This window comes from Manacus vitellinus, unplaced genomic scaffold (assembly GCF_001715985.3).
Source record: "Manacus vitellinus isolate BGI_N305 unplaced genomic scaffold, ASM171598v3 scaffold_5_pilon, whole genome shotgun sequence".
NCBI classification, from domain to species: Eukaryota; Metazoa; Chordata; class Aves; order Passeriformes; family Pipridae; genus Manacus; species Manacus vitellinus.
The window spans coordinates 12,500,469-12,524,583 of NW_021940682.1; the positions used below are offsets into that span (position 1 = coordinate 12,500,469).

At 40.4% G+C, this 24,115-nt stretch overlaps 1 protein-coding gene across 1 annotated transcript in view; it reads left to right on the plus strand.

The window, feature by feature from the left end:
• The first annotated feature begins 1,096 nt into the window (after positions 1 to 1,096).
• The window catches only part of CHST11 (carbohydrate sulfotransferase 11), a 91,856-nt gene continuing 68,837 nt past the window's right edge, over positions 1,097 to 24,115 (plus strand). Inside the window, exon 1 of the mRNA XM_008927959.2 lies at positions 1,097 to 1,180. Coding sequence (XP_008926207.2) covers positions 1,097 to 1,180 — 84 coding nt within the window. The remainder of the gene's footprint in view (positions 1,181 to 24,115) is intronic.

Here is a 24,115-nt window from a genome sequence, read left to right on the forward strand (position 1 = left end):
TGCAGCTCCTTGCTCTGAGACACTTCAATAGTTTCTGTTTACAAACCATGGCAAGAGGTGGTAAAAGCATGCGTGACTCTGCTTGACACGATGCTCCCAGCAGGAACACCTCTTTTTTCCTTTTTTTTTTTTTTGTTATGTTGTAATTAAACCTTGATGAGACAAACCTCCCCTCGGTGCAATGCCTGATGTCTGACAGTTTGATGCTCCTTCTGTAGTTCTCAGGGCAAGCTGGGTGCTGAAGTGTTAGCAGAGCATCGTGTGGGCCATAAAGAGGTTAGAAGCACAGGCATGCTCTTGTTTTCCTCTGGCATGTAGGAGGTGGTTGGAGCCAAATGGCTTCCTATGCAGAGTTTTGTGGCCACAGAGGTCTAACTTGAAGCTGATGATTTCTGTGCCTGCTGGGGCTCAGATCAACATCTGTCCTGAAAAATGTTTTGCCATCCGAAATGCTCCTTGATCAGACCTTTGTCAAAGCCTTTGGTTTGAAAACCTGCTGGTCTCCAGTGGGGATAACAGAGTGTATCTTGGCTCGCAGATCAGTCAAATTTCCAGTTGAAATTTATTGAGTAAAATAGTTTGGGGCAAGGAGTGCAGCAATGATTGACTGTATGTTTGTTTTGTACTGATGAGTATCTGTTCTAGGAGAAACTGAAGAATTAGGCCAGAAGCTTTAAAATCAATGTCTTATTATTAGATTCCTGTATTGAGGCTGAGAGAGGCTCAAACGGTGCCTCTCAGAGATGCTGATTATAGGAATCCATCTGACTCCTCCTTGATGGTCAGAGAAGCAGGTACCTAGCACTGCTGAAAGCTGTGTTGTTTTGGTCCCTATGCTTGAATTTTTGTGGACCTAAGCTGGGAGTTGTTGCATAACAGCTTTTATAAGAGAGCTTTTATATTTACTAACTTACACAATAGATAAAGGATTTAGCTCTTGGACAATTTCTAGGGAAAGTAAAATTAGGAGTTAAGGGACAACACTGTCTGGAATCCCATGATCTGTCAGAAAATCTTTTCTTGCTGTAGGTATTGCAATTGATTGCTGCTAACCAGTGTTGCTAACCTGTATTAATTTCAATTTCCCCTTGCAGTAATGCGAAGAAATCCATTTGGGATGGACATTTGCTGTCGGAAAGGATCCAGAAGCCCACTCCAGGAACTATATAATCCAACCCAGGTGAGTGTCTCATGGCTATGATCAAGCTTCTCAGCCCAGCATACGAATACATTCTCTTCTGAAGATATTTTGGTCTGCTTTCTCATTTATATGCAATAGCTGCTTTCAGTATGGAGAGCTGATCCTGGGAACTGCAGAGATGAACCATAAAGTTATACAATTTGAGCTAAGGGTCTGATTTTAAAAAGTTTTTAGTTGTCTAATGATGTGGATTCCTCCAAAATTTTTTCTCAGGTACCCAAAAGCCTTAAAAGATCTAGCTAGAAGCTGAGGTGTCATATTAACACAGAGTGGCAGAGTGGAGTGAATGTGTCATGATCTACATGAAACAAGGAGTGTGGTGAGACTATAGATTGCATAATAATATGTGAATATCATTTAAATGACTTTCAGGTAGCCAACTACCTTTCCTGTTCTAGTTCATTGTTTGTATGGAGTCTAGACAAACACTGTAGCTCATGCTCTTCCTTACACTGTGCTATTCAACACCTGACTGTCTTGATGGGAGCTTAGAATAACCTCAGTTATTGCTCATCTTGTGACAAGCAGCATAGGAAAGCTACCTGAAATTCATGCTCCTATTTGCTCCTCTAGATCAATTTATTCCCTACATGTGGGCTGAATTGGCATATTCAGGAGCAGCATTTCCTGTTGGCAGCCAAGAGGAAGTGCTGCCATTGAGAGAAAATGCCAGCTGACTATTAAACATATTTATTAAAGTTTAACAACCGCCCATTATATATTTATTCATCAATGAATACATTGAGTTTTACTAAATTGGCTATTAAGGCAAGTGACTATCCTAGTAAATCTAACTTGTTAGATTTAACAGGGCAGTAAATGTTTTAAATACTATTTGATTATGAAGAGACTCACTATATAGTGTGAAAAATGAAGTCTAAGGGATTTAGAGTATTTACATAAAGAATTGACAGCAATCCAAAGATATGTGATATCTGTTATGTAGCACAGTAAAGCTCCATTTGCTCATTAGTGTTGTTTTTATGAACACAGGCTGACTTTCTAATTCAATTCAAATTCTGTGCATGACTGAGAACATAAGTTTGTCATACTAATATACTGGCCTTTATTGACCATTATGGGAGTTAGCATTGCGTAAATGGAAAGTGCATGTAAAAGCCCTGAAGAGGAACAATCCAGTGCTACAAAGGAAAATTATTAGCATTTGCTGGTCAAATTTAAAGAGTCTTTGCAGATGCTCAAGAAGAGTGGGAAGGGGAAAAGAGACTGTCTGAGTAATTAGTCTCTCTGGGGTCTGCTGTGTGTCAGTCAAAACCTCCTTGCCCTTTAACATCATTAAAGGCCAAACCATAAGAAAGAAACATCCCCATCCACTGAAGGGCCGTAATCCCAGAGCCCTTGCAAGCTTGGACAACTGAAAAGATTTCTTGAGCTTCCTGAAGCAGGGAACACAGCTGGCAGCTCCTTCACTGGTTCTCCTTCCTTTCTATGTGCACTGACCAAGCAAACCATTAACATCCCTTTCCAGGCTTGCCTGCGAGCCAACCAGAAAGTCGATGTTCAAGGGAGCACAGCAGTTCTTGTAGCTGATGTTGAACTAAGGAGATGATTTTTTTTATGCAGAAGTGTTTCCATCGTCTGCTGACATCTGTTTTTATCAAGCTTTTAATTTTTGTTTCTTTCTCTGTTCTTAATTGGTGTTTGGTTTTTTTGGAAGGGGCTTTGCATGCTGCGCTCAGCACTCAGTACTAAAGAGACTGGCAGTGGCAGATGAATGAGTGCATGCAAGCTAGGAAAACAGTGACAAGAAAATGCAGTGAGTAGAGGCTGCCAGACAAGACAACAGACTGGAGATGACCCCTAGAATATTTCACCAAATACGTGGTTCATCTTTCTTTTTCCATTTTGCCCAAAGAGATATCTGTCTCACCTTTTTTAGGGTGGCAGATTAGAGACTGGTCTGTATTCTGCCAGTAGGGTGCTTGTTCCTCAAGAATTCACCAGGACTTGTAAGGATGGGGGGATGGAAATCAAATCTCTAATCTTTCCTTGCTGAAACAGTCACAATCAGCCATTTGTAAAGTCAACTCAATATATAATAAATATGCAAGATGGCAGGACTTTGAGCAACCTGGTCTAGTGGAGGGTGTCCTTGCTCATGGCATTTGGAACTAGATGATCTCTAAGGTCCCTTCCAACCCAAATCATTCTTTGATTCTATGAAGACGTTTTTGGCCAAAATATCTCTCTTGGTGATCTAGACAGTGAAAACACCAGTTAGATATTTAACCTTTGACTATCAGAACCTGTTGGACTCCTGGTGTTGTGAATCTGTGTTTCTCTGCTGGGTCCTAATGGCTGTGTGTGCCATCACAGAAACTCCCTGGCACTCAGTTTTGCTCTCTCAGAACAACAGCGGAGCTGATCGAGCAGATATTTGTAGTTCTCTTTATAGTGCAAAGTAATATGTGAAATTCAAATACCAGACATAGGTGTTTGAATTTTGGGCAGGGCATTTGAAGATGCCCTGCAGATATGGTTTTGTATTACTACAAGCTAGGTGTAGCTGTGATTTTTTAAGGGTAGGAAGCTTTAAATGTGAGATGATATTAAGGGCTCGTACCGCCCAGCACACAGTGTGCTCTGGGCTGTTCCCTGTCCAGGGAGATGAGAGTTTGGCCATCGATTGAAATAGGTGTCAGATAGGGTCAATACTCCCTGAGATTTAAAATGCTGTAGTTTAACATGAATAAAATTTTTCTACTGTGTGTTTAACATCAAGTTGCACTGGCTTATAATACCAGATGGAGACAGGTTGATTTACACCAGCTGAGAATTTGACTGTGAATATTTATTGTGTTGACATATAACAGCCTCTCTGATCCTGGCCTGTTTTGTTTCCTTCTATGGAGTTGTTTGAGTTGTTTGCAGATGCCATCATTTGTCTCTTGAATCTCTTTTTGACCTGCTGAATGGTTCTGTAAAGGAAAGAGAAAGGAAGAAGGAAGAGAGGATAAGGAAAAGCAAAAAAAACCAAACCAACCAACCAACCAAAAAAACCCTCAAACCAAAACAACAGCAAACCAAATAGAAAAAACCAGGAAGATTTGGCTTAAGGAAGTTCACATGTAGCAGTGATCTGAAGGTGAATGAAAGGGTGGTCTGGTGGCTTTTAGGAGCTGAATGTTAGAATTGCAGTCAGATTTTCAGAGGACTCATCATAATTGTTCATATGTTTGATGGAGTAAGAGAGGACAAACAGGTGGAGATAGCACTTGAATTAGGGCTCGAGAAAGTGTCCATGACAAAGCCCATGAGGTATTTATGTCTGAGTTGGGTGTCTGGCCTTGTGATTATTGTAAAAGTAGGAACAACAGGTTTGCTCTTTTGCCTGTTGTAAAGGAGCGGAATGTGGGAAGTGCATTTGCTGTGGACAAAAGCTTTCTTCTCTAAGGCTTTCACTGCAAGATTTATCATGAGCACTAATGTACCATGAGGGAAAGACAAGTCAATATAACCAAACTGGATTTACACTGAGTAAGTGGTTTTCCAGTCTGGGGTCTCCATATACATGGCAGGCAATGTGCAGCATGTGAGACATTATCTTTCTTTTTCCTTTAATTTTCAGGTGGAGGTTTACTAATAAGCTTCAGAGGTGCCAGTGGCAAATTTTGAGGGCCAAAATGGAGCATTTATTGAATGAGTTTATAAAAAAGCCACGTAATTATAAACAGAAGGAGAAAGAGGATTCAAACACACAACAAGTAGCAAAGGAGAGAATCTAGGTGTAACTGAATACAGATGAAGAGTCCTGCAAGAATGTGACATAAGCTTACATTTTATGTTGGGTGGATTTGGTGGATTTTTTTGTATATGAAACCCCAAGCATTTAAGAATGTGGGTAAAAAAATACTTGCAAGACATATTCTTAGAAGACAGCATACACAACTGTGTCTTGTAATTTGCATGGCTGTGTACAGCCTCACTGCTCCAAAAATAACTGATAATTGTGGATCAGCCCATGAGCTGGAGTCACCAGAAGTTCAGAACTGGGTAACATCATGCACACTTTAGTGGTTAACATAGATCTATTTGCTGCAATGAATGTGCTACTGAATTACAAGAAGTTGCAAACCAAAATAGATCAAATGCTAAAGGAATGGGAAATAATTTTATCTTTGAGGTTAGATTTTGTCTTACAGATGTCAAGATTAACATTTAATTCTCATTAAATACAACCAGCATAATTGTTTGGTCTAAAAGTTTAGGCTTCTGAGAGGAACACAGAAGAGATACAGTCCTGTATCCATCAGCATCCAAATCCAGGGATGAGTTTACTTCAGTTTCTAATTTGACATTGCCTAACATTAATTCATGTATTCACGTGACTATTTTCCTAAAGGTCATGCTATTTACCATTTTTTACTTGCCTTTTCAAACACATTTCTCTTTGTTGAGAAGAGGTATTTCTAGGTGTCTGCTTTTGGTGTAGCCAGAATGTCTAGTGATTTGCTAAAACTAGTGAGTCAGAGCTGTTGACCTTGTGTTTCCTATGTGTTATGGCATTGTATTGGACTGGTTTGAAGTAGTCATTCCAAAATGACCCACTTCTTTTATTACTTCTGCTTTTTCTTTTTCTCTCCTCCTTCCCACCAAGTAAAAGGAAGGAAGTGAACTGTTGCCTTGCAGGCAGTGTTTATACATCCTCAGTCACCTCAGGCCACAAATGCTGCTTTTGGGGAGCTGCCCTGTGATTATCTGTGGCTTAGATTGCCTGGATGGCATCAGCAAACATCAACCTAGTTCAGCCTGCATCACTCAACTTTCACCTGGGTCAGTAGTTTCCTATCTTCCTTTGATTTCCACTCGCTGGAGTGACTCTGTGGGCAGCTTTACTGGTTCCTGGACAGAGGTTTGTGGTGGGCTTTGTGGTCTGAGCTCTGTGTACACATCATCCACAGCACATTGGATCAAAGATTTCGATGCTTAAGACCTGATATTTCTGTCCTTGGTGAACCTGAGGTGCTGAGCTTTGTGCAGTTTGTTTCAGTGTGCTTCGGCTTCTCATTCTGAGAAACACAAGAACCAAAGGTCATTGAGTAGGATTTAAGCTCCAGTTCATCTGTGTTTGTCTTCAGCAGCAGGTGACCAGACTACAAGAACTCACGATACTCATGAGCTTCCTGAGCCGTACTATCAGCCACATCATGCAAAAAAAAGCGATGACTGCATCAGTCAAAAAGGGAGGGGAAAAGTAGATTTCCAAGGTTACTTGCCAATTCCAGTAAGACAAGAAGATTACACCGACACTGTACACCAGTGCTATAAATGAAATTTTCTCTGGTTTTCACATATATACATTCTGGGTTCCAAATTTCCTCTTTGGGACAGCCATATAGCTGTTCTATGAAATGAAATTTAGAGTACGAGACAGTGCAGTTTATCTAAAGAACAGCATATTAGAATTTATTGATACTTTGCAACTGAGATGAATAGTTATGAATATGTATGTGTCCTTCTCGAGGGCAAGAAGTGGCCCAAAAGTTTTACAAGTACTGAAAACATATTGTGTGATTGATGCTGGTCTTTGTAGGCAAATCTGTGCAGATAATAACAGCATGGTAAGTATGGCTCATAATAACAGTATTTGATTGATTAAAGATTGAAAACTCCTTAATGAAAAAAAAGCAGAATGGAGATGTAAGGAGAACAGTCAAGGTGCAATGCCAAACTTTGTGTACCTACTTGTGTTGCTAAACAGCAACTTTATATGTAATTAGCCTCACTTGCTACAGCAAAATGCCTGCTGATGAAAGAGGAGCTAATTGATTTACTCCATGGATGACTTCTTATGCAAAACATTACTTACTGTCGTGCTTGGAAGTCATAAAACAGCAGCTGGCCTGGGATGAATTATTACATTAACCTTAGCAGAAAAATTGCACTAGTGAGAATGCTTTGTTATTAATTACTGATTACGAATGATAAGAGCTGGTTTTAGATGCTGAGGAAATGGCTTGGGGAGGGGAGGGTTTCAGGTACTGGTGTGCTTCATAGATCATTAGTTGTGATATGATGGATACCTTTGTAAGTCTAGAGGAATTAATCAGACAAGTATGCACAGTAACTACCAGCACTCAAAGGCCAGAATTATCCCCAGGACATGTTCATTCAAGTTACTGTAGTGCATTGGGATGAATTTTTGGGCACCTGTGTTTAATAAAAGACTTGTTACCTGCATGAAATGAAAAAAAATACAGTCTCAGAGTAGCTCAGATTTCCCAGACAGAAAAAGAAGCAGCAGACACACATCTTTTTAATTTCTCTAGTCCTTGACTTATATTTTATCATTTTGAGAGCATATGAGTTTTAATATAAAAGATTTCTGAGGCATAAAAGTATGAGAGGAAAGATTTAATAATACAAGAGACATGATCAACAACAAAAGGTTTGTATGTGTTGGAGGTGAAAGAGGATGAAAGAGGATAAAGATATCCAGTTTTCAAAACTGGATATCTGTATGCAAAGTATGGGCTCCCTGTTAGACAAACACTTGGGCAGCTGGGTGGAGAGAAAATCTGGATTCCAGCACTCTGACCTGGTGCTGTTCAGTGGCTTTTTGTGTTTTAATTGTCAGACCTCTGGAGACCTGAACCATGTTGGTTCAGTCAAATACTTGCTCCAAAGTCAGTAATGTTTAAATGGAGCACCTCCCCTGCCTCTTTCTCTGCATGAAGTTCCTCATTTTTCCTCCCCATTTTCAAGTTATATACCAGAAAAGCTGGATAATCATACTTCAAAATGCAGCATATGGCAGTTTGGAGGATTAGGAAGCAAAGGGCAGTAGAAGAATACTGGTGTTTGCAAATAGGTGTAATGAGCACAGATTTCCACCCCGAGCCCCTGCAGAGCAGAATGTGTCCTTTCTGTCTGTGCTCCCAGCATCAGCAGTCATCCATGCACTCCAGCATCACTGGCTAAGTTGCTGTATCTCAGGATTTTCAAACCTCAGATGCTGTAAGTAGTTTTGGGGAAGCTCTTTTCATTGTGTGAAGGAAAGCAGCTGCGTCAGTTCAAGCATCTGCCTTCTTTTTCCTATATTCTTTTTTTTTTAATCAAAGAGGTTTCTTAACTGCAGCAGAGTTGTAGCCCACTTGTGACAGAGCCAGATGATCTCTTTAAATGCTGAGAGCCCAGCTGTAACTTCTCCCTCCCTGAGGGATTGTAAAGTATCCCAATAGCTGTAACTGTGAAAATTAGAGAATACAGACATACAATCTATCTACTGGTACTTGTAATTCTTATTTACTGTCTGACTTTAATTTTAAGGAAGGGCAGAAGTTGTTAAATTTGCAATTAGTTTCAAGAGATTAGATACTTCAAGTCCCATTTTTACAGCCCTAACTGTATATTATGCAGCACCTCAAGTCCTACAAAATGGCCTATAATATCCATTGATGCTGTATGTAATGTCAGTATGTATTATTCAGTCATTTTTTAGCTTTGTACAATATAAATTAACCTCAATAATGTAATGAACTGCACCTTACTAAAGCTTTCTTTGGTAAAAGTGCAATAATCTTCTTATCTCTTTTATGCAGAGAGATTCAGGAATGTTTCTCCATGAATGCACAGACATAGTGAGATTAAAATACTTCCCTTTAAAAGAAGTGTCTGCAGGAGCCAATGTGCCTTTTGGGACTCCTGTACTAAGGAAATCATGGTACTATGAGGAAATGGGCTGTAGAATTTTTGTACAAGAGTGTAAATCATTAAATCAAGCACAGATTATTTAAGGATGCTTTCTAAGTAAGTTTTCTTTTTACTAAAGTCTGTGGGGAAGTGTAAGGTGGGTCAAGCTGGGTGCTGCAGTCTAATCCATACTGCTTGCTTAGAATGCTGGAAAGACAGGCTTTACCTCCAATGGGGCTGCTCCTCCTGGCTATGGACAGGGCTGAGCAAAGAGGTCAACTGGAAAATAGGCACTTTGGGGATGGCTGAAAGCAGGTGTGAATTCAGGCTGAGTTATTCCAGTTGTAGTAGCTGGGAAACACTTGGGTTAACTTGAGGTTAATCTGACAAGCGTGTGTGTGGGTAATGATGAACTTGAGATGATTCAACTGTGCCTCCCAGACTGGGCAGTGGGGTGCTCAGGTCATGTACACAGGTGATACAGTGTCTTCAGTCTCTTCTGTTCATGCTGTCACGCATTCTGAAACTAAACAGAAGAAATTAGCAGGATTTCAGGTTGATAGGCTCTTTATTAAGCCTCTTGTCATGGTGATCTGAGGCTATAATAGATTAAGAGCCATGGTTGTTTTAAGACCTCCTGTGCTTGTCTGTTGATCTAGTAAAACAAGGAGAAAATTCTGCCTTGCCTTGTCTATCTTGTTTGGTAACATCAAACCCTTGTGATGGCAGTAATTCAGTTCACTCAATCTGAATTGCGAACTACAGGGGCCCAAACTGTTCCTGCTGGTGGTCAGGGTGCTCTCCCAGAACCTGAGAACCAGGAGCTGAATCCCTGCAAACGGAGGATGGTTGCCTCATGCATGGGAAATACCCTAACTGCTGGTTGTTGCAGTTGTCCTTACATTTATTTAATTATCAAAGTGAAAGATTGGTTGTTTCAGTAATAATCACCTGGGCCAGCCACACTTAAAACTGCTTTTATTCACTAGTTTTCAGACCTTACTTCTTACTCATATGTAAGAGGTGTGGAAAGAAAAGGAAAAAAAAAATTACAAGGTAATACCTATACAGCATTTGAACACAGCAAAACCAGTGTTTATATTGTGTATGCCTTTTTTCCCTCTGTAAACAACATATTACCTGTCACACTGGAGCCACTCAAGTACATCTTTTTTGATCTGTCAACCTGTTGCAGTTGTATATTCTGGTTTGTGGATGGGGTCTTGTGTTTGAACCATCCCTACATTCATGAGGCAACAGCAAAATGAGGAGGGTGGAAGGAAAACAAAGTTTTATTTCCTTCACAGTGATGCTTTTGTGTAGTTGCGTTGGAGGGGGAGACTGGCTTTGTATTCTAGGTTTTCCAGCATGCTGTCAGTGTAGATGTTTCTATTTATTCATAACCTTGGGAGAAAAGTGAAACTTGATCTATTGAAAATTGATGGCAAAACTCATAAACTCTAAAGAGGCCAAACTTCAAGTAAAAAATGTGATCCAGGGGACCAGAAGGGAGCTATATTTGTGACCGGTTTTTTATGTTTTCTCACCATTCCACACACTCTATTGCATTATAAAATGCTGAAGAGTGTAAGTCTAATGCTGAAAAGATTTCCCTTTTTCTTTTTCTCCTGGTAGTGACATAATAAATATAACCAAACCAAAGAGAGTTGGCAAATTTACAGTGCACTGAAATTGATGTGTATTTCTGGTGGCTGGAAATCCAGGAAGGAGTACTCCTTTCTTTTCAGTCTTAGATCACATCTTAACAGTATTCTTACTGTGGTCCAGTATGGAGCTAAAGGCAAAACATTGCACCCCAAGTTTCAGAGGAACAGTAAAATATCACAGCATTCCTGCAGTCAGCTTGCCTGGCTGCACAGCAAATTAGCAACCTTTGTAGCTATCAAATTGCTGCCCTAATATAAATCTTTTGTCCCTGTAAACGTGGGCTGTGTCTTAGATAATTTCAGGCAAGCATCTGGGGATTAGTAAGAGGAAGTGAATATTAATTCAATTAGAGGACAGAAGATGAACGTACAAGCTGGTGCGGGGGATTGACATCAGAAGCCGAAGTAACAAAGACATCTCTATACCTGGGAGAGGACAGTTTCATCTGTTCAAGTCAGACTTGGCTTTTGCCTTGCATACATTTTACTTATGAAATAGTAGTTGAAGGAGTTGTATTTACATAGCAATATAGTTAATGTTGTATTTTTGAACTAAGCCTTGATGTCAATAGAGGGATGGAAAATCTGGATAGCAGATGCATAATGGTAGCTTTCAGTTCATTTTGATGCATTAAATATTCCTAATAAGCTCAGCTGAAGGAGAAAATAAATGTTTAGTTGAACCAATAAGAAGAAGCTGAAATCACTGGTACTTCTCCAGAAGTGTAATGTCTTACTTAATGTAAACTGAATGAAGGTTCCTGGTTAAGGTGAGATACACAATATCAGGCACTTCCACAAATGCTGTTTTCCTTCTGTAAAAGATTGTTGTGCCAGTGACATCACTCTATAAAGTAATAGCCAAAAATCACTATTCTGAGCACAGGAGAAGCTTTTCCTTTTTTTTCCCTATAGCTTTGGATCTACAAAACCATGTGTAGGCACTTTCTTACCCTTAAATGCCATATATTTACAGCCTGCAAACGAATCCTTCCATGCTGCACTTCCCAGGCATGAGCACACTGTCACTGTGGGGGTAAATCCTGTATCTGTAGGCTTCTCTCACCCCCACTATGCACACTCCCATTTGTGCATGATTCTCTGCTAATCTGAGTCTTCAGCAGAACAACGTGGGCACTCTGCTCAGCTCCCTGCCTGAGGCACAGCTGTGAGTCTGCAGAGATGCTTTTGCCTCTGTTTCTGTGCAGTTTATAGCCCAGGTAGAGCTTGGACTCTGGCAAGAACTCAGGGGCTCTGGGGTAATGCTAAAAACTAATGCAATGTGCATATACAAATGTGTGGCTGTATATGTTTGGTAAGAAATTTTACACCATGGACAGCTTTGCATTAATAGTGTGATGGTCGAGCACGATGCACACAGCTGAGTCAGTCCAGCTCCCAGACAGCCTCATGGGGCTCAGTTACACTGCAAACAAGGTATCTCACCTGTAGCAACCCCCTGCTGCTTTCTCTGCAGCTGTTTATTTCTTCTTTACTTCGTGTAAACTTGGGTTAATAAACTGTTGCTGAATTTGCAGCTGTGTGCAGGGGGGATAGGGCTGTCTCCTTGCCAGGACCTACTTCTCTGTTCTTTCCACTCCTCCCCTCCATTTCCTCCAGCCCTGAATTCTCCTTCTCAGCCTCAGTCCTTCTCAGACTTCAGCTCTTCTCAGTCTCCCTCTCCCATTCCTACCTTTTATCTTACAAAAACAAGTATATTTTTACATGAGTTACTGTGCAGGTTTACGGTTCTGGCTTTATTGGAAAGTGGTGGAGCTAAATAGTGAAAGAACAAGTAGAAGACAGACTTCTCACTCTGAAAATTACACTCTCATTTATTCATTTATTTTTAGGCAACTAGTGCAAAACCAAACCAGATAAAAGAAAAAAAAAATCTGTTTGCTGGTAAAGCAAGTGTGCCAAGAAAGTAGTGGCAGGCCAGGTCTTGTGTTTATTAAAAAGGGAGAGAGCTAGAAAACAGGCAGCACAAGACCTGCAGTTTCACCTCCAACAACCTCTGAAGAAGTCATGGGTTAATGTAAATTAACCCATGAGATGTAAATGCATTGAAAAACTTTGCTTTTGAAAGGGACATAACAGATTGTTCCCTCCATCCTGCTTGTGATCCCTGAATCACACAGCCTCTGATATGTCACAGGAAGATTGGTTGAGTCTTCCAGCATCACCTTCATACCTTGCACAGAGTATCATGTTCTGGTCCTCTTTGAGAGATGCACTTCAGTTTTCACTTGGGCTGTTAAATGAGTTACTGTATAAAATATTGACACTGAAGGAAGAAAACTGCCTTTTTACCCAAGTGTAAATGATCTTGAAACAAAATACATGGGATAAAAGAATGATTTCTTAGGCAGGCTTAATGAATAATTGATTTCTCCTTCTCATGACATTATCAGTGTAATTAAATCTGTGGCTGAAGAAGTAAGACAAGAAGGTATCATCTGCTAAGACACTGAATCTGTTTATCCCACCCTTGGTGAGGTACTCTCATCTGTTATTAAAGGCTCTCCTGCAGTCATGCCAGCTTCAAGATCTATCTTGTCACTAACAAGTCAGTCTTGTGTTTTGTCCAACAGGACAAAAATGTGTATATTCAATTCATTATCTGCATCCAAAAATAATGTAAATAAGCTTCCTTCCCTGCCAAACCTGCTCCTGTCTTTGGAAGCTGGAATGATTCTTGCTTTGTGCAGATTGGCTTTTTGCAGTGTATGTAGATGTTGGTGTGTGTGTGTACAGTTAATCCTTTACAGAACTCCTGGTGGTCACTAACTTGGGTCACTCACCCAGCCCTACCAAATGATTGCTGTTGTGACTCTTTTTGCACTGTTAAAAGTATGTTGAAAAATTGGAGAGTCCTGAGGAATAAGAACAGGAGATAAGAAAGCAGTCTGTATGCCACTGGGCTTGGCCAGTGCATATATCTTTAGAAAACATTCAAGACTGTGGTTTCTTCACATGGGTTCTGCCTTGGAGAAATAGGGCATTGAGGGTAATTGCAGAGACCAAGCAAGGATAAAACTAAAGGGGCGAGCTCAGCCTGCAGCTGCAGGCACTGTAAAGTAAACCACTGATTTAGAAATTAAGAGTTACAGATCTATTACAATTGTCAGCTACTGTTGCTTTATTTTGAAAATTAATTCTGAGAATCAGCTTTTGACTTAGTCTTCTAAGTAGCATCTCCTGGACACCGCAGTGATCTCCTGGAATAACTTGCTCCTTTTGTGCATCCTCGCTGTCGCGCACGTCAGCCTTGGATCCCTTAAACAGTGAAATATTAGAGTGCTTTTCACTGCAAAGCTACAAGTCTACATGGAATAGGAAATCTAAATACTGTACTGTGTGATAGGTCAGTGTATAGGTGATGAAATGATCTGATGTATTTTGAAAGTCAACAGAGGTCTTTTTGGTGGCTCTTGCAGATGTCAGAGCAGCCCCTTGTATCACACATAAGAGGAGTCTCACTCAGTGGCTACTGAAGGCAGCAGAAAGACTCCCCCGTTGCTGTCTTTGCCTTGGGGACAGTTCCTTAGCTGCAGAGACTTAAGGAAATTCTCCACTCACATTGTTAGCAGCTCTGATTGTGTTATAAATACTGCACTGAACAACATTGGAGAGCTGCTGTCTGTTCAGTGATACTCAGCCGTGCTTACTGTAGTCTGCGTCTGCAAGTGTGGCAACACTAATGCTTTTCTTCAATCACCATATAAATGATAATACAGTAATCACCATCACGTCAAAGTTGCAGAAGTGGTGGCCTGGGAAGGCGTAGTTCTTGCATCCTGCTGTGCTGCAGGATGTTCAGCCAGTGCCCTTGGCTGAGCTAGTTTCCACATTGAGCACACCATGCATTTTAATGCTGGTTTTGGCATTAGTATTTCTTGTCATCAGATTGTTATGTCCCTGATCCAAACTTGCAATGCCTGTGGCAGTTATGCCTGTTTATCTATTTCTCAGGGGCAGACTGGTGGTATAATTGTTGTCTGTATAGTGTTTTGATCATAAAAGATGACAAGTATAATTACTGGTTACAAGTTAAATTGTGCATCTACCGAAACTACACAGCTACCATGTGATGTATGTCTTAAATTCCTCACTTACTTGAAGGCAAGCCAAGTATTTGCTCCTGTCTATAATTATCTAAAGCAAAATGTACCCGTTTGATTTTTCTGACATACAACTTTGTCACTGCAGCATCCACCAATATATACTGAGTTGGAAGTGTTCATCTAAATGACTTCAGGGAGAACCAGTGTTGGTGTGGAGGCCTTTATAGACCAAGGGCAAACTGCTTTCTCGTGCAGAAGTATGAACATGCATGTGTGCATGCCCCAGCTGCTGCTGAAATCTATGAATTAGAGATGTGCTCAGTTCTGCCAACAGATTTTGTACCAGTCTTGAAAAGGGATGGGTTTGTATGCCCAGTGCTTCATCATGCATACAAAATACATATTAGTAAACCTGAATTTTGATTCCACAAGATGTACTTGCACGACTGATTATGGAGGGCTTTTCTTTACTCCAGCTGCCGAGCTTTGAGCTGAAACAAGTATTTCTCAATGGGAAGAGTAATTGTTTCAGCTCAGAATTAAGTGGCTAATCATTAGGAATTCAATTGGCATGAAATGCACAACATTAATCATGATGCACTAATGTGCCATCGATGTGGATGTAGGGTGTGTGCTCCAGTGAAATTCACTAATTAATATATCTGGGTTTTATTGGAAAGGTTTAATATGGGCTCTGTTGATAAGCAGGATATGGGAGTGTCAGACCTGGAGGGGTTTTAAAGAGACAGGGCACACATTAGTGAAGGCTGAAACCCTCGGAAAGGTACCTTTGCTTTTTTTCCCCTGAAATCTGATGCTAAAATAAACACCAAAGATGTAGCTTCAATAAAGTACTCTACATGCCCTGAATGTCCCTTATGCCATGACAAGGGAGTCCCAGCTTGCACCAGGAGTGCAGCTGGAACGTCTCAAGTAGGGGACAGGGGCGGTCATGCTTTTGTGGATCTGGTCCACTGTGGAGGAAGGGACATTGCCACCTGCCTGACAGCTTTAACCAGCAACCTCAGGCCCAAAAGGCATGGACCAGCTGTGATCTGCATCCCAACAGGCTGCAGTGGACCTCTGCATCTAAGCCCCAGTGCTAGAGAGCCAGAGCCCTGCACCTGGGGCTGTTTCTGCACATTCTTGCTATCGCCTGTGTTATCCTGAAATGACTTTGATCTCTATTCTTAAGCTACTGAAAATATGATACTGTAACATAACAAATTATGATGAATACTAAAATGAATAGCATCTGCCCTGTTCTAAATAACTTCAAATAAAGTGTTGCTATTTCCCAGTATTATGGAAAATTCCCTTCTTGCTAACCAACAGTTACTGCATGTCTCTGAAACAAAATTATTCATTGTGTTCATTTGCTTTGCAGGCATGTGAACTCCCGTGTTGAGAATTAAAAAAGTCTCCTATGTTTAACGCCTGAGGGCACAAATGTAACCTGTTCAAATATCATTCTTCAATTATCCTTTGAATCATCTGCCTTCCAGCTCTTCCCAGATTCTGCAAAATACCCTTCTGACTACCTATCAAAAAAATAGTACATCTGTTCTTTCAGTTCATTTCCCTAAACTGTAATCAAGCACTGTCTGTGTAATAAAAATGAAAAGAAATGTCTTGCTGGAACAGCATTCTTCACTTTTATTATTGGAAAATGCATTAATGTTCCTTTATCAAATATATCTATTCAACAAATCATTCCATTTCCTTCCATCTTTGGGGTTTTTAAAAAAAAAATAAAATGCATAGAGAGCCATTCTTTCCTGATCATAAAGGCCAAGCTTGATTTGTTTCTTACGCTGTAGTTTCATGAAACCTAAAAATAGATTATGGTAAATAGTCTGTTGACTTCTCTTTTGTTTAAACATAGCTGAAAGATTATAGGTCCTTACTATATCTGGTCTAAGTTGCCATTTATATTAAGGCAATGTAGCACAGACTGTTAGTGGGAATTATATTTAGGCATAGGGTAAAAGCTTGTGTGTCTTAGGTTGAACTCTATTTCCAGCCTGGCTTCTGCAATTAGAAAAAGGTGTGATTCATTCAGGTTTCTGGTATGTAAGTCTTGGGGACAGGCAGTCAAGCACTTTTGAAAGTGCTTCCATTTCTCTCTCAATTCAGAGGAAAAGAAACAGAGGGAGCACTTCAACTGCTCAACTTGAGAGCTTTTTTTTTTTTCTTTTCGTTTTATTTAGAGGCTTTATGAAATTCCTTGAGTAGGGAAGGGCTGCAGACCAGGTGTCTTCATCTGCCAGATCCAACCAGCATCGTTCTGCATCCACTCCGATCCCTTTCCACTGGCATAAGGGCAGCAGAGGGTTGGCCTGAGGCAGCCACGGCCACGTACATTCTTGTAGGTCCTCGCAAGGCAGCAGCAATATCTAGATACATTTGACTGAGGTTTGTTTTGGGACAGATTCCAGCCACAACTCTCCAGGCAGGATCTGTCCAGCTGCATGAAGTACTGTATGAAGAGAAATGGTGACCACCGAAATTCCCCAGCAGCAAAACACAGGCTCCCCAGTGCACTGTCCCCACAGCTGGGTGAGCTGGCACTTGGGAACTGCTGGTGTGCTACACCAAAGGGAGCTGAACATCCCAGGAGACCAGAGGATCTCTTCAGTGATGGCCAATCACCATTAAGAAGCTGTGTATCATGCCTGAGGTCTGTTTAGCTCAGGAAGAGGGGAAAAATATATTGGTTTTAAGATAATTAGATAGTTAGAGATAGTAGCTTGGTGGTGTTTTCCCAAAAGACTGAGATAACATGGGTTTTCTGAGATTCCCAAGTGCCTAGGACGTAGGCACTTGAAAATCTCACTCAGGGACTCTAGAAGTCATATAAATCATTCATTAACATCAGTTTTGGTGGGCCTCCAGCAATGTTAAAAGCTAGGACTGGGATTTAGGGCAATCAGCAGCTTCCAGGGTGGAAAAGGCCTGTAAGCAGCAGAGTTGTTGCATTAGCATGTGAGATTCTTCATCAGATCAGTGCAGAAGCAGAGCACTTGGCTCCTCCTCAGTGACACAGTATAAATACTTTCAATTAAGTGAAGACAACTGTATGTTCGTATTGAAGGCAGTATTAAATGTCATGCAGTATTTGGGCCTGTTAATTATCAGTATTTGAGTGTTCTTACAAGTGCTGAAATCCTGGGAAGGACATGAGGTTCATTAAGACTCACTGCTTCCCCAGGCATACAGATAGCACACAGTGTGCAAGCACTAGGATTCTCAAGCTGGTTTTTTAATTTTGAAACATCACATGTGTACTTATTTTAATATTTCTGTAAAAAAAAAATCGCACAAAAATACAACAGTTGTGGGAAAAATAGTACTGTGGTGAAATTAATAGGTTTTTTGACCTTCTAATAAAATATAAAATCTCTGATTATTCAGTAGCTAAGGAAAATAGAGACATGGCAGGAAAAAAAAAAGTTCTGCTGATATGCTCCTTTAGAACAGAGCTAACATCAATAATTCTTGCTCTGTGCATTAAGTTTTAATGTGTAGACGAGCACTCTGTGCATAGCAGGGTGTCTGTGGAGTCATCAGTGAGAGCTAATAAATGCCTGTCATATGAAGAATACATTACAGAGAGAGCCAAGTTAAGCGAATCATTTAGTTACCATTAGTCACTTTTCATTAATATTTTTAACTGTAGTATTATCCACTGCGCATTAGGTAGGATAGAGAGGATAATGCCTGTGATGTGCTTTATCCTAAAAACAGAGATTTCTTCCAAAAGGTGGGGATTGGGATGGATGTTTCAGCTGTGATCTCACCAGTATCCTTTTTTATTTATTTAAGACTACAGAAACCCAGATGGGAGAGGAAATAATTTCATCACATGGCTTGGCATTAACCAGCACCCACCATTACATTAATGGCAATTGAAAAGCAATAACTGTGCTGGAAATGGAATATCCATAAGCATGTTTAATACTGGGTATTAAAAATAGCATCTAGAAAGGAATTTCCACAATAGCAAATGTGTTATTCCAATCCAGTGTGTTCCATTTTGGTATATGCATCTGCTCCTGCAATCCTGTTCAGCTGTAACCTTTGAAGAATAACCCTACTGGGACCAGTGGGGACAGAGGTGGGAGAGCACCAAGGAACTGTCCTTGAACCTTCAGGTTCTGCTCTGGATTTGAGTCACTGCTGGGCAGGACTCCCTTTTCTGACACATCGCTCACTTGAGGGCTGGATGAGCCGGGGTTCCTGACTGTGTTAGCATGGAAGAGTTAGGAGAATAAATATATGTGATCTTACTTATGCTCATAAATTATTCTCTAGGATAATATGCTTCTGCCAGCTTACACTTTTTCCTTTTAATCTGTTATTTTTCATTAATTTCTGTTCTAAGCTCCCAGATTTTGAATTCTGAATGTATTACTGGTGTGGTTGGGCATATGTGTGAAAAGGTGTCCTTCCCGAGATGCTGAGCAGTTAACAGATAGAGTAAGAGGTACACACATTGTGTGATATAAAGGCTTGTTAGCATAGATTTAGGATTAGTCTCAACTTTGCATCATTCTTGACTTACATGCTTGACTGTTCCACTTGTAAAACCACTTTCCAGTAGTCACAGAGGCTCCAAGAAGACAGGACAGAAATTTAAAAAAAAAACATTAGAAACTCTTACAAATTACTTTACACAGCTTTTTCTCAACTGTAACAAAATTGAAAGTAAAGTTTGATGATTCAGTATCTCTGGAAGTTAGAAAGCGACGTTGTAATTCTCTTTGGAAAAACAAGACATTGCCTTTTAAAGCATCAAAAGCTTTAGTCTCTGCTTTTGATGAGTTGTAAAATATCAGCTCCAAACCATGTAATTGTCTTGGAACTGAAATTTGCACGTATTCCAACTCAGGCTAATATTATCCAGTGGGAAATGAATTCACACTGTAGAAGGGAACACATGCAATGTTTTTTTCTTTGTGGAGCAAATTACCCTTGCTACCATCACCTGTGTAAGCTTTCCCTAATTATTATATTATTCTATATGTTCAGAAAGTAATTTGCTTATATGTATGGACTCAAATTTTTTTATTTTCTGAAGGATGTAGAACTATCAGCTGTGGATTTAACCACAAATCAGATATGTTGCAGTGTATGTTGCTGTTCTCTGGGGACAGTCATACAGGCAAAAAGAACAGTATCCAGCCATCAGTTCCTTGCAGCATTTTCTGTGACTGCCAACTAATGCTGTACCTGGGAGATCAGAATGTGTGTCCGTGGTGAGTGGGACTGCAACCATGATATTTGTTTCTATGCACCACTGACTCTTGAATTTTAACAGTATATCTGGGGCAGAAATATCCTTTGATTATTTTAGAGTAAGGTTCATGGGGTAGCCCCAGAGAGCCCCAGTCAGATACTGTCTATGAGCACTTTGGCCCTGTGGTACAGAGCAGTGATTAGGACATGGGCTATAAATCTGTGGGGGAATTAAATTTAAGGAATGCTATCAAGCTGTAGACAATTTGCATACCAGATGAATCTCAGGAAAAATGATTTGGTCATATAAATATTCCACCTTTCTGGGCTATGTCTGTATGCTTACTATCAGCACCAATAGCTTCTTTAATGAGTAGAAATATTTCACTGTTTCGTATTCTCCAGGGCTTAATTTTTGAAAGTGAACTGCTGATTCAGTTCTACCTCACAAAACAACTCACTCTGGCAATAATTCAAGGCTAAAAATGTGAGCTGTAACTGCCTGCTTTTTGTCAAACAAGCAATAACACAGAACAGTGCATCATTCCATCGAACAATGTTTAAATTCTTCTAATTGTGTTTTATGAAGTAATGTCTTCTGGTTTTGCTTTTCTTACTCAGTGGCTCCCAATACCCTGGCTGTAGGCTCATCAGAAACTTCCAGCAGCCCACTGCAACAGCTCTTTGTGGTGGTGTTTCCTCCTGGCCTCTGCAGGTTTTGAAGGGTCAGGGTTGGTGAGGAAACGCTGATATGTTTTTCTTGCTACTGAGCTTATCGATCCTGTAACTAGACTGAATCATCCTAACTGGGTCTTGATCTGCTTTCTGTGTCATCTCCCTCACTCAGCAACCACTTGGCACCAAGGTTTTCACAGGAGTATTACTAGCACAAGCTCCTTTGTATATCATATTCGTACATCATCTGTGTATCACTCATACTTCTTCAGATCCTATCTAGAAAGCTGCAGGGGTTTACACCGGATCTAGATATTTGACCTTAGGATTTGGATGGAGCACTTAGTCATCAAAGACCCCTTTAAGATCTGTACACCTTAAATTCAAAAGGCAGCATATGTGTTGATTCAGCCCCATCTTTTGGTGGTGCTGATGTTGTTCACTCTATTCATATAGCCAAGCCAACCCTCTGCTTGCCTCTGATAAGGGAAGTGGGCCATTGAGTTAAATGGTGTTTGGGTGGGATCATCATACTCTGGAGGTGGTGAGAGGAGCCTGTGCTTCCCTCGTGTGCTCATTTCTGAAGCTGTGCTGCCAGGGCAGAGGTGAAGGTGTGTTTTCTAGGACTGCTGTAAATAGTGGTTCAGGCAGCCAGCACCATGAAGAATTTGAAAGTAAAAGTCGGATATAAACTTCCAGCTGTACAAAAACTTTAAATATGTGGGTCATGTGCTCTCAGCTGATGCTGGGAAGGGCTTCTTGAGTTTCTCCTTTTGAAACTCCATTTGGACTCTGAAAATTGGAAAAAAATTTCTGTCTTCTTTCCCCCCCACACCTGCTCCCAGAGAGTGTAATCAGAAAAAAAAAGGTTCAGCAGCACAATTAACATCCACAGGGAGTCTCCTGCAAACACTACTGTTTCCAGTTTGGTCTCTTTTTGCCCTTGTTGCCAGTGTCTCAGAGATGGAGTGCAGTAACTTGGCTCAACTCCTTGTCTTTGCTGCGTCTGTAATTTTCTGAGGCTGAAATACTCTCAACAGGATTGTTCGATGGTGAAAAAGGAGAAATAGGATGTAAGCTGGGTGGTTTTTATCAGGATTGATTCTGAAGGGTTGTGAACAGTAAAATCCTGCAGAAGTTCAGGTGCTGGGTCATGGACTTTGTTTTTAATCACTTGGCATTGTGTATAAATAAGCAAGTTTGTGGAGTATAGTGGCACTATATTTGCATTAATACTTTTCAGAATTAAGGCATGTTTTGAAGGAAAGAAAATTCTCCTAATTTTTAGCTTCTGTAAATGCCTCGTGTTGGTTTCATGATTTGGGTGGATATACAGTGATCACTATTAAAAAAATTGAACATTTGCTACCAGTTTAAGGCTAAACCTGGAACAATACAGGATTTCCTTGATTTTGGAATATGTAATGCTTCTGCCTGTTGAAACACTGTGATCTGATAAGCAATGATCTCTGTAGATAGCCATATAAATTAATATCTAAGATGATATGGAAAACATGTCCTTCATAGATAATTCTGTATCATTTGATAAAGCCTTGAAGAACACTAGCAGAATACCATTTCTTGCTTGGTTGTTTTTCCTTGGCATTGCAGACTTTCTAGCGAACCCAAAATTGAAGTCCTAAAAATTGCATTATGCTGTCAAGCCTTGTCACAAGAGTACAATAGTTGTTTTATCATTGGCAGCTGCTACTGCAAGTAATGACTTCTAAGCTATACCCCTAAATTTGAGCACTGTGCAGTAAGTCATGTATTCTAAATCAGTTTAAAATGGAGCAGAGATGAGATTCCTGCCTGTTAACATGGGACTAGAAAGGGATTAATAAAACCTAAAAAAAGAAGTCCATTATAGCCGCTGCAGTCATAAATGCAGTTTATAGTTCTGTCTCTCCACCAAATGGCAAGAAACCTCTGGTACTGCAGTGTAGTAATTTTTAGTCTTGTTCCATCACTTTGTAGGGTAGAATTGCATTTGCCAGGTGTTGTTCCGGCTGTCTACTTCCTGAACTCTCTCTTTTGACCCTTTTTTCATGAGTTGATGGCTTGTGAGACACCTATCAATTACTGCTCTTTAAAAATCCTGGGCTCATGTTACCAGGTTAGGAGCCGTGGCGGCATGTCATGAGCTGATTAGGTGCATGCACTAGATAAATACTGTGATATAAGGAAGGCTCAAGCGAAAACCAACAGAGAAAGCCCCCCTACCTTCTAGCAACACAGAGCACATTTGAATGTGTTCTTCAATACATGAAAGGGCTGAGCTTATCACCAGGGTGCTGTTCAGCTGCGAAACTCTTCAAGCTGTATTGTTTAAGGCTCTCGGTCAGGGCTTTAAGGATTTTTATTGCACCCCTCACCATAATTTCTGGGCATTCTGCATTCCTGTGGCTTCATGCACTGCTGGATGCTGGGACCTTCATTCTTAGTCAAGTGCCGAGCTTCAAGAGTGAGACTGAACAAATTGCCAAATTGAGGCTTTTGTGAGGAATGCTGTGTTAGTGAATCTCCATCCTTTTTACGTCAGACATTAGCTGCAGTTGCCGACTGCCAATATGATAGAGTGGGTGAATGCTGAAGAGGCAGTGATAATGGAAACTGAACTATGTGGTTGTTCTTCCTTTGCTTTCTTCATTATTCATAAATTCACAGTTAGTGTCCCTGTAGTTAATAATTCTCTATACTTATGTACAGCCTTCAGTCAGAGGATCTCTAATACTGTATGAACATCAATGAATTAGCATCCTCTCACTTTTCTGTGGGCGCTTCTAATCCTGGTGCAGTGTCTTGCCCAGTGTGCAAATGTGCCCTGTGCTGGCCCTGGAGCACTCAGCTTTTATTTTCTAAGGTCATTATTACTCCAATGAACTAAAAGCAGCCATCTAACCCTCACAGAATCAAAGAATGGTTTGAGTTGGAGGGAACCTGAAGATCATCTAGTTCGAACCCTCCTGCCACAAACAGGAACAACTTCCACTAGACCAGTTTGCTCAAAGGCCCATCCAGTCTGGCCTTGAACACTTTGGGATTAGGCATCCACAATTTCTCTTGGCAACCTCTTACAGTGTCTCATCACTGCAGCAAAGTGATGAGCAAAGAATTTATTCCTTAAAGTCAAACCCATGAGCTAGAGTATAATTTATATTTTTTTTCTTGCTCATTCCTGGGTCCATTTAGTAATCAAGTCCAAAGAAATATATATATTTATGTATTTTACAAATCTTCGGTTCAAGAGGGGAACAGCAGAAAAAGTGATTAACTCTCACATTTTCGGCAATGGCAAAAACATTGAAAAAGGAAATTTGAGTTAAATATTTAGTGTACACATTCTCTCTCTACTGCTCAGTGTCTAAATTACACCTGAATCCTCTTTGGTCTGCATGGCCCAGCAGAGGTCATCAGAGATGATTTATTAGAAGAGATGCTCAGTTTGTCTTGTAGGAAGCTGTTTGAGACTTGTACAGACTCTGCTTTTTGTTGTCCCTTGTTTTTCCCCAGTCCAGCTGGCAGAAGGAATTATGTGAGTATTTACTCAGACATCATTACCTCGAGTATAGCTTAACATGGTGATGAAGGTAGGAGGAGAATACTGTCTTACC